Source organism: Mesoplodon mirus (genome assembly GCF_964341445.2).
Source record: "Mesoplodon mirus genome assembly, chromosome: 8".
NCBI classification, from domain to species: Eukaryota; Metazoa; Chordata; class Mammalia; order Artiodactyla; family Ziphiidae; genus Mesoplodon; species Mesoplodon mirus.
The window spans coordinates 23212217-23229424 of NC_138984.1; the positions used below are offsets into that span (position 1 = coordinate 23212217).

The following is a 17208-nucleotide window of genomic DNA, read 5'->3' on the forward strand; positions in this document are numbered from 1 at the left end:
GAGGAAACATATGAAAAAGGCAACTATTTCCCTCAACATGCACCATCAGCAGACATGTCGGTTCATTTCAACCTCCCAGCGTTCATGGCTCCCTCTCTCACCCTAAAGGCACCTGTGTCAGGCATTCTCTCTTTCTCTGGTACAGTACCTTCCTACGGTTTCCCTGTTATCCTGGGTTTACTCTTCCCCACATTTAAACTAACTGGGCCTATGTTTGATGATCTAGTCATCTGGTAAACCCAAGAAAAATATATGTGACTTAATTGGTGTCATTAATACCTGATGTACTAGCTATTTTTCTCAAGTTTTTAGTGACATTAATTATGAAAATTTAAAAAATAAAAGAAATTATGAGCATGAAAGTATGTATGAATGTGTATGTGGACATGTACGTTGGTGGGCTAGAAGGGGCACTATTTTTGATGGGTTGAACAGCTTTCAGTACATCTCAGATGACATTGCATGGTGGCTGATTACTTCACTGAGTTTAGGAATCTGACTATTGCATTTACTGGGAGTTAAAACAGAATCCAGTTAAGTTTTTTGCCATCCACCTGGCTTGAGAGGCTCGCATGCCCTCCTCTACACTGCAGTTTTCTTCCTTTGCTGCTGCTTACTGTCACCTATCTCCATTCTTAAAGAAATCATCAAATCAAATCAAAGTGGGTAGGATAAAACAGACACTGAGAATCCCACATCTTCAAACAGGCCATCAGCCCCTGGTGCCCTGCATCTTACCTATGTTTTAAATCCCAACACAGAAAGATGGAATGAACAGGCTTTTAAGATTTGGATACTACACTGCCAACTATTTTGTTATTTAATGTTGTTGGAAACTAACTGAGCTTAGCCTTCCAGAAGGCAGGTATGTTGCTCTATGGACCTTTCTGCAGAATGCATAAAAGTGATGGGTGAAAGGAGGAGAGGACTCAGGCCTGGCTAGTTACTACCCAGAGCAGCAGCAGCATTACTGGCTGCCCTTTGCCATCACCTTGTACAAATGAAGCTAGTGTAAGCAAGATAAGTATGCATGCAGGAACTTCCCATTTCCTTTTTCTCAATTGAGGGGCAACCAACCATAAATATGTTTCAAAAGAGGTTTAACATTTCTGAGGGTTTGATTTGAAGCAACTCAGAGCTACATTTAAACATCAGAGGTCTTACTGCAAGGGCTTCCTACCTCAGCCTCAGCCATCCTTAGAGAGTTTCCCAATCACTATATGCCAGAAAAGATATTGGTTAGCAAGTTTCCTTTGTCCCTGTTTTATGCCACATTTCTGATATCTTTTTCAGTTGCACAGTTTGATTTCTAAAATGAAATATTATTCCCTGCAATCAGTTCTCCCTCTGCCCTGATATCAAGTCCCATTTTCTGACTCCCTTTACCAAATGCTGACAAATCACATATTCAGTCAATGCTCGAGGCTTCCTTAACTTGTAAATAGTCCAATCCCTATTGTTAGATGAAATATATCATTGTAGATAATACTGGCTAAAACATTACATTAATTTTGCACTGAAGTGACTCATAGGTTACATGCAGTCATTTCTTAAGAAACAGAAGTTAGGTGTCCCTAGCAAGGTTATAAAGCAGTAAAATATCAAGCTGACACAGTTTCCCCTGGAAACCAGTCTGTCTCTACTAGATCACCTTGATATGCCTCCTATCAATATATGTACCACTAATCCTAGTGGTAAATTAAAACAAACTTAATTAGGAAAAAAATCTGATAAGCACCCTCCTTCCCACCACACGATGCCTCCTAAGCTCTCCATTTGAAAGCTCTTCTCTGTGAAATAGAAGACAGACTTTTCAAAAGAGAAGCTAAAAGAACTCAAAGAATCAATTTTCTTATTTAATTTTGGCTCTTCCAAAGGCACAATACAGGTGTGCATTCATTCATTTATTCACATACATTTGCACCTACAATGTGTTTTAGGTAGTAGGAATACAACAGTGAACAAAAGAGACAAAAATCTTTGCACGAACTTTATACTTCTGTGAACAGGGGAGACAAGCAACTAAATAAGTAAAATATATACAATTCAGGTGGCAGTAGGTGTGACAGAGAACTAAAAATCAGAGGCCAGGACTGGAAAGTGGTGACTTGGGGTGTTACCTCTCAGCTCATAGCACCATATGGAGATCAGAGTCCTGGGGATGAGGGGTGACTTGGTGGTCCTGGGCTCCTGGTGGGGTCTGAGCTAAGCAGGGAGAAATCAGTCCTAAGTGTCTCAAGCCCAACGATGAGGATGAGGCTGTGACTGCTGGCCAGGGAGGTGTTAGAATCTTTTCAAGAGGACCCAGAATTCTGGATCCCGTCTTTACCAGTGATGTGGGATATAGAATCCCAAGAAGTTTGGTCTTATCTGTAAGAAAGGGAATCTGTGCCTCTGAGACGAGTCTGTTAGATACTCTTGCTTCAGACCTCTGAAACTTCTGAGGAAGATAGAGCAATACCTTCCTCGAGGCCCCCCAGGCTCATCTTGCCCAGTGCTTTAGAAGACACTCAAATTCAAAGCAGGTCAAGGAACACAACTTGCATGGCAACCTTGTTTTGTTTTAGTCTGACTGCACAAGGTTTACATTAGTAATTAGTGAAGGGGAAAAGGGGTGCTGGTGGATGGACATGGCTTTTCCTGCATCTGAAAAGCCTGAGTTTCTACATGGCAAAGACATGACTTAAAGGAGGGAATGCAACTTCCTAACGCATCTACCTCAGGAAGGGGGTTTGGATGAAGGGAAACTCTGCCTTACTTTGTGCCTTCATCATCGGTAGTGACCCATTGGTCTCTGGGTGCCTCTGAGAGCTACACGGATGCCTGGACTGTGTGAGCAAGAGCTTGGGGGTCATTATGGAACGGCAGCCCCATATCCCTGATGCAAGCAGTTGTGTTGCTCCCTCAGGGAGGCTCTCCCATGGCCAACGACTCAAGCCTCCCTTAGATAAGACTTGGCAAGACCAAATGCCTTGGCTTTCCCGTCAGACCCCACCCCATTCAATTAACTCTTAGAATCAAATCCAACTCCTAAGGATTGTACAAATGAAGCTAGTGTAAGCAAAATAAGTATGCATGCAAGAACTTCCCATTTCCCTTTTCTCATTTCAGGGGCATCCAACTATAAATATGTTAGTGATCCCAGTTGCCCTTTTGCCATCATCCACAGTTCAGAGGTGTTTTATTAGAGATTACTCTATACAATCCTAGAAGTCAGCACTATTCTATAAAAACATAGTTGAAGAGAGGCTCAAGAATAAGAGAGAAGGTGGGGTTAAGAATAGAAATGCATGGGCAGTTTGGGGAGATTTATTCAACCCTCTGCCAACCTACTGTTTTTGAACTAGATTATCTGTGAGGTTATCTGAATGTGTAAGAATGAGACATTCAGTACATGTGTGCGCATTACCCTTCTTCAGGGCCCGTAGGCTCCCTTTGGGGTGGTGCACTGAACATCAGAGTACTACGTGGTATTGGAAGGTGTGAGGTCTACTTCTTAACATGTCTCTTCTCAACTAGGGGTGTGTGCTTTGTGGGAGGACCAGACCCAACGTTCTAGATGATTACATAGGGAAAAAGTAGTCCCTAAGCATTTTCTATATGTTGAGGAGAAAAAAGAGAAAAGTTCTCATTTTTGCAGATGTTGGCCTTCTTCCCTTCATTTTCTGAAGGACTGGGGGGCCCCGATAATTAAGTAGAGATGCAATTAGCAGGAAATGAATGTGGCATTAATTTTCATTGTGTCAACTTTGTCAAATAATCTTTTTGAAATCTAATTTGCTGATGAATTGAGAAGGAATCCTGTTGGTTTAAGACAACATAAAAATATTTCCTTTCATACTTTGGAGGAAGCTTTATGAAAGCAATAGGAAATTGTGGCTCATTAAAAGAGCTATTTATAATTACTCTGTTTTGACATCTACTTTATACGAATATGATAATTCTGACTTTCAGTTATGAAGTCAATGAAATGCAGGCTTTGAAATTGCCCTTCATAGGGTATGCTTTCATCACAAACTATTTCAGGGCTCTGTAGCCAATGGATATATGCAAGTGCCAGAAAATTTTTCATCTTCAGTGTGTTTGTTTAATGTCTGTGTTTCATTTGTTACTAATTGTCTCTCTAAGAGGAAGTGAGAAAATATCAAATTAAGGTGAAAGACTTGCATCTAATTTTCAAACTTAAAAGGCTGAGGTTGCAAAATATCTTCATGAAAGTGTAAATGCATAGACTTAAGTGAATACTTTAACAATTACCCTAATAGGTACATAAAATGGGCAATGATGTTTTCCAAATTCTTTACAAAGAATCTCACAGTTAAAGGATTTGAAAGTCAAGTGGTAGAATTATTAGTTGGTTAATTAACTATAGAGTACAAATTATAACAAGGAATCAGTGCAATTTCTAATAAATGGCATGTCATTGATTATTAAATCATAAAAATAGAAAAAAATTTACATTATCTTTTTAAAGAATTTTTCTATTTTCTCCTTTATTTTTTATTTTATTTTATTTTTATTTTTTTATGTTTTAGAGTGAGACTGTTACTCACAGTTATCTTAGTTGCAGTTCTGCCTCTGGCTATCTACACCTAGAAAGCCAGGCCCTCTTGCCAGAAAACCTGTACTTGAATCAGCCACAGATGCTGTGTCTCAAAATTTGGCATGAGCCTGTGGGCGATTGTGCTTGGGGTGGGGGCAGTCTGTTAATTCTGTTTATACTTTTCCAGTCTATCTGAATTCAACTCCAAGTGAGTTTATTTATTTATTTATTTTAAATTTTAATTTATTTATTTATAGCTGTGTTGGGTCTTCGCTTCTGTGAGAGGGATTTCTCCAGTTGTGGCAAACGGGGGCCACTCTTCATCGCGGTGCACGGGCCTCTCACTATCACGGCCTCTCTTGTTGCAGAGCACAGGCTCCAGATGCGCAGGCTCAGTAATTGTGGCTCACGGGCCCAGTTGCTCCGCGGCATGTGGGATCTTCCCAGACCAGGGCTCGAACACGTGTCCCCTGCATTGGCAGGCAGATTCTCAACCACTGTGCCACCAGGGAAGCCCTCTATTCTCTCCTTTAAATAGTAATTTTAAATCACAGGGATGACGCAGATTTGTTGTAGGAAATTTAGAAACTAGGGGCTAGCAAAGGGAAAAAAGGTAAAAATCATTCATTAGGCTACTACTATTCAGAGTTATGTGCCATTAACATTTTGAAGTATTTTCTTCCAGTGTTTTTCTATACATACATTTTCTTTTTAACAAAATTATTTTTAAAATAGTACTTTCTGGCCTACTAGTTTAATAATATATTCTGAACATGAATTTTTTTTTTGTTTTTTTGTGGAGATGTCCTTAATTTTTTTTCCATGACATCGTTTGTAATAATTTTTTAGTAGTTAGTCCATGTAGATATACTGTGGTTTTTTAAACAACCTCCTTATTATCAAATATTTAGCTTTCAGGTTTTCCAAGGTTTTGCTATTATAAACAACTCTGTAACAAATACCTCTCTACATAACATGTTTATATTCTTATCTGATTATTTATTTTTGATCAATTTCTAGAAGCCACATTGCTGGATCAAAGGTCTGCACACTTTTACTGCCCTTCAGAGAAGATATATTGGTTTACACTCTCATCAGTAGTGCTTGAGAGTGCCTGTTGCATCTTACCTTTCCAAAGTTAATTTATTAAGAAATTTAAGGATAAAATTATATGTTATCTAATTTGAATTTTAATTTTTCCTTTTATAAATTATTTATTTGCATTTATATTTAGGAAGACCATCCTGATCCTAAGAGTAAGTTAATGTTTACGTTAAAAACAAATCCCTTTATGATCTCATTTTTTAGATTTAGATCTTTAATCCAACTGATAGTTACTTCTGTATAATGGGTAATACCGGAATGTAATTTCACTTTTGTAAAAAATGATTAACCTTTACTTTTAGAATAACACATTCTTTCATCAGACACTTGGATGTCACCTTAATTGTATGCTAGATTGTGATACAAATGTGAATTACTTTCTGATTTTCTGTTCTATTTATCAATTTATTTTTGTTCCACTACCACACTGTTTAAAACTATTATACCTTTACATATTATTTTAATATATCTGGTAGATTGAATTCCCCAAACATACCAAGTACATTTTTTTTTTAATTTATTTGTTTATTTCTGGCTGCGTTGGGTCTTCGTTGCTGCGCGGGGGCTTTCTCTAGTTCTGGTGAGTGGGGGCTACTCTTCGTTGTGGTGCATGTGCTTCTCATTGTGGTGGCTTCTCTTGTTGCGGAGCTCCAGCTCTAGGCACGTGCTGGCTTCAGTAGCTGTGGCACATGGGCTCAGCAGTTAGTTGTGGCGCACGGGGCTAGCTGCCCCGTGGCATATGGGATCTTCCCAGACCAGGGATCGAACCCGCATCCCCTGCATTGGCAGGTGGATTCCCAGCCACTGCGCCACCAGGGAAGCCCACCAAGTATATTCTTTTTCATGTATTTAAATTTTCCAACTTTTGCCAACTTACAAAAGAAAATTACATTACATGGAAAATTTGATAGATTTCCATTTATCATTAGAAAAATAGCATTCTAACAAATTTCAGTTTTCACATTAGAAATCAGTTATGGCTCCTTACTATTTTAAAAAATAGTTCTTAGTAAGGTTTTGTGACTTTTTAATCTCTCTCTCTCTATATATATATATGTCCTCCACACATTAATATCTATTTTAATGTTTTAAAGTAGCCTATTATCTGTTGATTCTGAGTAGATTTCTATTAGTTTCACAGTTTTGAGCCATTTGAAATTAGTTTAAAATGTATTATATGAGATGAAAAACATAAAGGTAAATAGAAGCTAGTAAAATTATAAATCAATAAAAATATTTGAGTATTTAAAGAAAGAAATTATCTTTTTTGACTATCAACTAATAGCATGTTAAAAGGAAAGTTAAATCTATAGTTATTTTTTACAAATTTTCTGATTATTCTTTATTAGTAGTAAATCTGAAGTACAACATAGAAGATGAACAACATTATTTGTCATTTCACGCATCTGTAAATAGAAGTGGAGTTGCTGAGATAAAAGATCTATGTACTTTAATTTTGACATATATTGTCAAATTTCCTTCCATGGGGATTGTACAAATTCATACATTCACCAGTGATGTGAAAGACTGCCTGTTTTACCACAGGTATCAACAACAAAGTAAGTTATTAAATTATAGGATATTTGGCCAATCCATAAGTAAAAAACTGGCATCAAATTTTAATTTGCATTTTCCCTTTAGCAATTTTTTGTATGTTTTAGGAAATTTTGGGTTTTGTGGAATAACTTTTGAAGTTCTTTGCCCATTTTTAAGATTGAGTTGTTGATCTTTCTCCTTATTAGTTTCAAAGAGATCTTTATCTATGAGAGACATAAACCCTTTGCGATATAAGATTATTTTTCCCTTAGTTTTTAATTTGTTTACAGTGGTGTTTTGTTTGCTTTGGGGAGATTTTTTTTTTTTTAATCTAGACACTTCAGGATTAAAAATCAAATGTCTAGGTTTTCTTCTTGTACTGTTTGGGAAAATAGCTTATATTTAAATCTTTGTTGAATTGAAAGTTTTCTTGAATTATGAAATAATGTAGGATTTTAAAATTATTTTTTTCAGGCAACTATCCAGTTGTCCCAACACCATTTCTTCTACAAATTAACTTTCCCCCATTGATTTGAAATGCTATTTTATCTATCATGTATCAATTTTCATATGTATGTTAGGTCTGTTTATGAAGTTTCTTATATTCCATTGATATCTCTGTATCATGTACCAATGCCACAATTTTATTTTCATAATATATGTACCTATACATATATATATATATATATATATATATATATATATATAGAGAGAGAGAGAGAGAGAGAGAGAGAGAGAGAGCGAGCACTCTGTATTCTCATTTTGTACCCTGCTATATTTCTAAGTTTTTGTTATAGCAGTTTTTAGTCTATAGTCTTGGGTTTTTCAAGTATACTCTCATATAATATGCAAATGGTAGTAGTTTTGGCTCCCAATTTTTCTCCTCTGAATTCCTTCTTTTCTAATTATAGTAGCTAGTTCATATCTACAATCTGAAATTTTGAATAATAGTGGACAGCCTTGTCTTGTTCCTGACTTTATCAAGAATGCCTTTAATGTGTACCTATTAAGCATGATTCTGTCTTTTGGGGCTGAGGTAAATATATTTTATATTCAGTTAGTCTTATTTTATCAAGAGTTTTAGTCATCTTTATATATGTGTGTGTATATTTATATAGAAATAATATGATTTTCTCTTGAATTTAGTAGTAGGATAAATTATATTAATATAGAGTTCCTAATTTTGAACTATCTTTGTAAACTCCACTTTGTCAGAATGCACAATTATTTTAACCAACTGCTAAATTCTGTTTGCTAACACAAATATACAATCCCTTTCCCACAGTCTCTGAAAACCCAATGTCTTTTCACAATTTTGATACCAAAACTCAGCTGAGATTAAAACCTGACCTGAGACGATGGGAGACTCTATATTTATGCCATCTCCTTGGTATAATTATCATATATTTTGTAGCAGAAGGGTTCATGTGATTGATTGAAGAATGCTGCTCTAGACCCATTGGGTGATATAATATATGATCGGGGATTTTGTGATTTAATAGATCCCCATTACTTTTTCTTAGTTTGTAATCTTTGGTTTGTATCAGTATTGTACTTCAGAAAAAAACTGTTCTTGTCTCTCCTCTGGAAGAGTTTAAATGACATTAGAATTATCTTCTTTATAGGTTTGGTAAAACCTTTTAACTTATAAAAAATAGTTTTTTGAAAATTCATTCAGTAAATAGGCCCATGAAATAAAAAGTTAAAGTTCTCTGCTTCTACCTTCTCACTTCTACTCCTTAATTACTCTTGTGATCACTGGATAACTGTTAAAAATTTGGCGTGTATTCTTACAGAACTTTCCCTATGCTACATACAAACATAATAAAGAAGGGTTTAAAAAATAAAAAGCAAATTTGTTAGGTTGAATAATTTTTATATTTTTTGAATATTTGTATTTTGTTTGCTAACTGCCTGTTTGTGTACTTTTCTGCTGTTTTTATTATCAGTCTGTAAAGATTTAATATTTTAAAGAGATTAACTCTTGTCTCCCCTACTTTTACCTTGACACTTTTATTCCCTAAAAGTAATCATTGAATCATTGTTAATATTCTATTGTGTATCCACATTTGGCTCTTTTCCTATGTACATATAAATGTAATATCTATCTATTTAAAATTATATATCAGTTAAAATAAAAATGTCTTATATATCACTTAAAATGTACAAATTATATATAGAACACATTACTATATTATGTATAAAATATTTGTAGTCTAGTATACACTCCTTGCTTATTTTATACAGCAGTGAAAAATGTTAGTAGGATCTTTTTAAAGGCTGCAATATATTTTCACTACTCCATTGAAGTACTATTACATTTCTCCGACCTTTATGCTCTTAAAATGCAGTGGAAATTTAGTGCATGAATGTGGGACAAAGTACAAAAAGTAGAACTGCTGACTTCAAATTTCTTAAAAGTTGTTCCAACATTTTCTCAACTCTTAGTATCTTTGCTGATTTGAGGTATCATCAATCTCAAGTTATTATCAATGCAATATTAGTATCTCATTGTTTTAATTTCTATCACCCTGATCCCTTGTGAGGTTAAGTGTATTTTCATATATTTATTAGACATTTGGTTTTCTTCTCTGAATTTTCTTTGTATACCCTTTGCCTATTTTCTTCCCTGTGGAATTATTTTTCTCTTATTTATTTCAAGGGGCTCTTTGTATATTATATGTGTCGACACAAAGCAGCGTTTTACCCAAGCGCCTTTAGAAGGCGTTGGTTGGCTCTAAAGTCCTCTCTCTTATTTGTTCACTTCCCATTCCTTTGCTGTCTTCTTTCCATTTACCTTTTGGCTAGTCTATTTCCTTCTTTATTTGTATCACTACTAAACTGGAAGAGAGTAAGGGATATGAAATTAAATATTTGAACAGGGCTTATGACAACTTCAGTTTAGTTGAAAAGGATATGTAAACTCCTCACTTAATGTGCATGGACGATTTTGTGGGTTGTTCCTCTCTATTTCAATTTTCATGAAGTGACCTATTTTCCGAACCATGAATAATGACTGACTATATATTCCAACGAAAACAGATAACTCACTGACATACTGACAGATGAAATGTAAAAAAAAAAAAAAAAATGCAGTTAGTCTTTTGGATGATCTAATGATCAAATATTTCACTAGTTAAATGAATGGTCAGTTACTGAATATTTGAAATATTTACATGACACTCCAAAATAGAAATATTTTCTTTAAGTAGGTGCTGTGCTAACCTATTTTTCATATTATAAAAACAAAAACCACAAAGAATATTAATTCCCATGGAAAGGACTGGAGCTGAAAGACAGGCCAAAGTAACACAATCTTGGAGGAAGAAAAACAATCTAGAAATGTTAGATCTTTCAGGAAGGCATTTGGATTGCTAGCTCATGAAGATGTATAGAGAAGGGAGAAGCAGATGCTTAATAAAATTGTTTAAAACAGTCAATTCCTATATGAATCACCATAATCATCCCCAAATAAAAAATAACTTTCCTCCTTCTCCTCCTGTTTTGTGTATGCCCAGCCATTCACATCTTTCCTTAACGTTTCTATTGTATTTTATTCAGACTAAGTTAATAGACTTTTCTTGGTGCTAAACTAACTTTAATAAGAATGGAGTATTTTTAATGGCTTGGCTATATTTATTGATAACTACTGGAAAATCTTGCTTGAGGTAACCATTGAGACCAAGAAATTAAAAATTTTCTTTCTTTTTTTTTACATCATTAGAGAAATATTTTAGAAGTATAAGTCTTTATATTTATTCTTACAAATTATATTATGGAGAATAAAGAGGCTATCATTACTTATCTAGGGATCAGATTACCTTGCACTTTATAATATTAAAAATACTTATTTGTAAGGGCAATTGTTACATTTTTGTTGGTAAACTACTGTTTTCTGGGAAAACTTCATATACCTACATATATATCATTGTACTGCCTTTTTTTTTTTTCTTGCTCTAATCTGAGAACAAAGATTTTGATATTAGCTGAGTACTGTTTGTGGTAGATTCTATTGCTTTAAACTTTCATTTTATATCTTTAATGTCTCTTGCTCTTGGCAAGTTATAATTCAGGAAGGTGGAAAAATCAAATCAGTATGAAGAAAGAGTTTGGCAACAAAGATAGTCCGCATTTGTGCAAACTAAAGTTTTTCAACATTTATGAAGATTTAAGAAAATATAGAAAATATTATAGGACTGTTTACAAATTAGGATCTATTGCCTCTACCTTGAATCCTGAGGGTAGATGTTTATCTTCTTGTTGCTTTTTTTCCAAATCTAAGAAAATAGTACAATGCTTTAAAAATAGTTTACACTATACTGGGCAAATTAATCTTGTCATTTAGAATCAGATAGTCTTATCATGTGTTGGAAATTTAAGAAATTGTTCTAGTTATATTCTGTCAGAGTAAACATCTATTTCCTGCCTGGCTCTTCTGCACATGGGTCATCTGTTTCTGTTTTCTGAACTAAGAATGAGAGTCAGCAAGCATTGGGGCTCAGTCTGCTCACTCAAAAATACTGGTACGTGGTCATAAGGATTCTCCAGCAGTCCTCAATATACTCTTCTTTGACAATGATTATACTTTACTTTTGGGGCATAAGTGACTAATTAATGGCATTTAATAATAAAAAAGATAACATGTCATAATGTATTACATCCAGAATTAGTCTTTGGGCTAATTTTAATTCAAGTTAATTTTCCTTATTTAAAAAAGAAAAACGTTTGCTTGGAAATGGCAAAAGGGAACAAAAGTGGTTGTTTTGTAGTGCTTCATGAACAAAAACTTGGAAAACCTAACTAATATATTTTGTTCTCTCAACATTTTTCAGGAATACTAATGGGTTACTAATTAGTTACCTAATTAATCGAACAATTAAAGTTCATTGATTATATATTTTTGTACAAGGAAAGTTTCATTCTAGGACAGATTTCTACTCTGGCATGTGACAAAAATAAGATAATCTTGGGTGACATAAAATTCAGTGTAACTAGTTTGTTGTGGCTGATTTAACATTTGACATAGACACCAACTCTGGATATACTATTGGTTTGGGTGGGCAGTACCTAGTATGACGTGGCAGATGCATGTGTAAAACCTGTATTCTAAATATACAGTCTAGCATGTTTAAGTCTCTGAGTATTCTGAGTATGTCCAGATGAGAGTTTTTAACTTTCAGTATAGTTTTGTTTACCCTAAATGTGTAGCATAGCCAACCAGGGCCTTCCAGGGAAGACAAGATCCTCAAAGACCTGTTTAGACAGTTGCTTCTAGAAAACAATGGTCTTTAGTCACAGATTTGTCAATCCAATTTTTAAAGATTGATTAGGTAGCTGATTTTTTCTTCCTTCTGTCCTTGGAGAAAATGAAAAATAACAGGTGCTCTTCTACTTTAGACTAACCATTCATATACTTTATGACAGTTAGGTCTCCCTGGAGCCTTCTCTTTTCCAGGACAAATTATGAAAACTCCTTCAGTCTGTCCTCATAGGTCCTATTCTTCAACCATTAAATCATCTTATTTTTCTTCCCTGTATCTTTTCCAGTTTCTTCAATATCCTTTTAAAAATATAAAGTCTTAAATTTGATATCTTTGCATATATTAGATCAGCTTGAACTTCAGGAGGATATTTATCTCCACCTTCTAAGTCAGAGAGATTCTCACTATGACACACGTCAGTTGGATGAGAAGGATAAGAAGAAAAAGAGAAGCCAGGTGTGCAGTAATATTAGACTCAAGAGATTTACACAATCAGAAATAATAAAAACTGTGCCTGAAGAAGTGTCATAAGGGTTCTTTATAAGTCATTTGAGAAGATACCAAAACACTACAAGTATTATAAAAACAATCAGAGTTGCTTGTGCTTTTTCTTTGGCTAAATAACCTGATACCTCTTTTCACTAATTATAATTCTGCAAGAGAAAAAGATTAGTAGATGATCTCACATAATGCCAAATTCTGGACCAAAAAAATGTGTAATAGAGAAGATGAGAGTTGCTAATTCAAGGAAAGTCATAGGGATTCAGCATTACAGTGACCTCAGCTTAATTAAGAGTTAGAACTACTTTTTCAAGCATATATTAATGCCAAGTGGGGACATTTGTGGAAAGTTACACAGTGAAGCTTTATTTTTTGGTTGGTATATGACCAGTAGCAAGAGTGTGATTTTGACTTTGCTGATATGATGTCCTAGGTTAATGGCATTGCATTGTCTTCTCTGCAGCCTCACCTGGATTTTGGGTGATTGGCATGCCATAGTCATTTCAACCTCTCCATCCTATGAGGGCCAAAAGGAACCCATAAACTTATAAGCCAAGTTCCCCTCTATAGCAGTTACTCTGAGAGCAGTTTTCCATTGTAATAAAAACCTAGAATAAAAGCCCTAAACTTTCTAGTCTTCCTTACTTCAACTTAAGTGTATGAGTAATTGAATTCTGTAATTCTTTGATAACTTTAAGCCTAAAGTCTTATCTATGCCCAAAGCAAAATACCTGGCATTTATCCTACTCTCTATCCTGGCTTATACACTAGGAAAAGCTTCATAGCCTCCACAAGAGAGAAATTCAGTCACTATAAAAAGATGGTACTGCGTTCTTTCCAAAATTCTCTGTATAGATCAACAATAAATAATAGGGACCACAACAGAGTCAGCTTATAAGAGTTTTAATTCTCCAGATGGAAAGCTTCATGATTCACCCATTGCTGGCTTATTTTCACTTTAAGATGGGATAGAAATATTAATTGGCCATGCCCACATTGAAAAACCACAGGCAGATCTTAGAGGGCTTTGGTATTGAATGGTGTGCAGTGGTAGAATACCTGTATTTTGCGCTAACCGCTCTTTGAAAGCTAATGCAGTACGGTCTTACCATTTTTGCAGACAGGACAACATTGTTCTGGTTCATAGACTGGGTTGACACACTCAGGAACTGCGCAGTCTGCTACAACACAGTGAACTTCATTGCTGGGCTCACAGCGACACCATTCACATGGAGAGGGCTAGGAACAAATCTAAAATTAGCCCCTTTTCTCCTATAACTTAATGCTTGCACATTCATATGCTGTCAGAAGACAAAACATCAGTGTTTATACTGGCTTTACTGTATTAACTCCATTTACCATGTGTATGATCACTCTTCCCCCATGGAAGGCCACCTGGACATCCAAGCAAAGGTGGGTTGCCATGTGCAGCTCAGGTTGCCATGAGCAACCAGAGTGCTCATGTATGACTTTTCTTATGTCTTATGTTCCTACTTTTCAAAGAAAGGTTTGGACAACAAATAATGTCACTTCCTGGTTTGGTTTCCAGATGCACTTATTGCTCTGCCTTCCTCTGGTAAACAGGAATGACACTGGAGCATGTGAAATAAGTTTTTGCCATTTTTCATTTTATTTCCTAAGAAAGAAAAGGATTACTGAAAAACAAGAAAATAGTAAATGGAGATCTGTACCCTTGGTAGAAACTCCTTTTCAAGCTAACCTAGACTCTAAAGGGCGTTTCTTTCCAAGGTGAATTTTAGAGGAGATTGCATTTGGGATCCAAACATCCAGGTACTGCCTCTTGAAAGATTTAGTGAATACCTTTCATCTTGCCTGTTTGCTTTTATGAATGGACTAAAATTGATTGACTTAAAAAATTGACTGACTTAAATTGTCACTATTTAAGAGTCAGAAACTCTAAAAATGGAATTGAAGTGATTAGTTTAGAGAAAAAAAATTAAAAAGCAGAAAATTTTTGTCTTCACAGTACTTACCAACCAAGAATGAGTTTAGGGTTTGGTGTTTCCTTTCTAGAAACTTTCTATACCACAAATAATCTAAAGCAGTGGCCACTCTGTGACTATCTCATCCTTTATACTTTCTAGGTTTCCCTTCTCATAAAACAGAAATTGAGAATTCTGGAATGAAAACTTAGAGGTCTCAGAAGTTATATAGGTCCATACTTCTGAAAACAAGCCATTTGTTCCTAGAAAATTCTGTCTCCAATTCTGTGCCACACTGCCTCACTTCAAAATTGTGTTAATTAAAGTCCATAGCCTTTATCTCAGTGACTACTCTCCATAATGCCTGCGAGCTCTTGTTTCTTCATGAACTTGACAGTTTGGGTAATATCAATGTTTCTTGACTCAGGTGGTCTGTGAGAGTGGAAGCCTTTCAAACTAATTATTTTTAAATTAATTTTCTCTTTGCTTTCTGCTTGAAGAATGATGGTCTAGCTTTCAATGAACTATTTTACTTTCAAATTTAGTAGAAACAAGAGAATTAGCCATAGAATCTGTGGAAGAAACATTGCTATTTCTTAGCATGGTCAGTAAGTTTATTGAAGAGTACGGTTAAGCTCTTTACCATGTGGTTGAGTTGTGTTAAGTATTCCAGAAAAATCTACTGGATCATCCCAAGGGCGGGAAGTTTCCTGAAGCTCCCTCCACTGAAAACCTCAGTAAATTAAGGAAAAGGTTTGTTACCACAACGCATTATTTGATGAAGGAAATTTTGAGTGAGGAAATAGCGTGAGAGATGGATATTCTAGCTTCTATACTGCCTCTTATTTTGCAAGTCCCATTGTGATATCTTAAATTCCCAAGCAAAATTGTCAGAGGTGTCTCCCTGTTCTTGATCAGTCGCAAAGAAGTATTTTTGCACAGCCTTCTGAAGTACAGCAAGGACTTGGCCTGCATTTATTGCTAACATGAGAGAAAAAGGGAGTGGCTTACATTGTTTCTGCACCTTGCTCTTCCACAGCTGTGATTGTTCTTGCTGTTTCCCTTCTAGCTGAAGGAGGGGCTGATCTATGCAACTCTAGTGGACTGATTTTGGCACTAAAAATCCCAAAGAGCCCCTAGATTTTCCAATGCAAAATGTCTACCTCAAAGTAACTGTGGTCCTTGAGAAAGATTTGTTGGATTATTAGATTCCCATCACAGACTGAGGAAGAACACCATTCTGACTCAAACAATGTTTTTGAACATTATTAACTACTGGGTATCATGCTAGAGCAATTTACTTATATCAACTTACTTATTTTTCATAATAACCCTATGAAAGAAGATTTGTTATTATCTCCATCTCACAGATAAGGAAATAGTCTGAGAGAGGTTCAGTAGCTTTCCCAGGTCCTGTAGGCAGTAGGAGAAAGGGCAGGTTTTGAATCTAAGCATCCTAACTGCTATATGGTACTGCCACGTGATAGCAAGCATGGCTATTCTGTGCACTCCCATCTGGGTAGTTTATTGTCCAATGTGTTGTACACTTCTTCAGGCAGACCAGATCCATAGGAATAACCATTAGCAGCTGAATGATTGATTTATAGAGGATAGATACTTCCTGTTAAAGAGAATTTCACTAACTAGGGTAGTTAGTGCATAGATTATTATGGAGCTGTAGAGCTTTTAAACTTTTTGCAAATGTGAGTTTGTAGAAAATTGTAATACGCTGAAGTTAGGTTGCCACGAGGCTCATGTTCTTGGGGACTTTGGCACCTTCAAGTCTTGTAACCTGGTAGCTACACTCTGGTAGTTATCTGGGAGAAGCAATAACAGATAATGATCCAGTAAAGACTCCAGGGCCTCTGCCTGAAATCAGTGGAGGCTGGATGTGTGTACACTGGAGTTCTGAGAAATACTCTGAGGAAGAACTAAGACTATAAGGCTTAGTGATAAAAGGATGCCAGACTTTTAAAAGGGATTTTAAGTAATGAGAAACATAAATTAGGAAAATTAGACTATCACCCTAGCCATTGGCAACTTCTAATCAATCCTTCCCTGAACCTGGCTTTATGCATATACCAGTCTCTCTCTTCCTGGCCCAGAATCTCTTGTCAGAAACATGTTATTTCCTCTTTTGTTATCATTCAGTTGTTTTTAGAAAGAATGCCTCTGTTACAGCCTATTCTTCTCATCTCCAGTCTCTGTGTGCCTGCCTCCACCCCTCCAAACACTCTATCAGATTTAATCTACTGACCTCACACTAAAGCCCCCTCCGTCCTCTCCAGCCTCGCCAAGTCTCTTTCCTTTCATAAACTGG

The 17208-nt window shown here is 35.7% G+C and overlaps 1 protein-coding gene across 1 annotated transcript in view; it reads right to left on the reverse strand.

Annotated features, from left to right (window-relative positions):
- The window catches only part of VWC2L (von Willebrand factor C domain containing 2 like), a gene marked incomplete at its 3' end in the record, with an annotated part of 149977 nt that overhangs the window by 113258 nt on the left and 19511 nt on the right, over positions 1–17208 (reverse strand). Inside the window, exon 2 of the mRNA XM_082631277.1 lies at positions 14055–14184. Coding sequence (XP_082487403.1) covers positions 14055–14184 — 130 coding nt within the window. The remainder of the gene's footprint in view (positions 1–14054; positions 14185–17208) is intronic.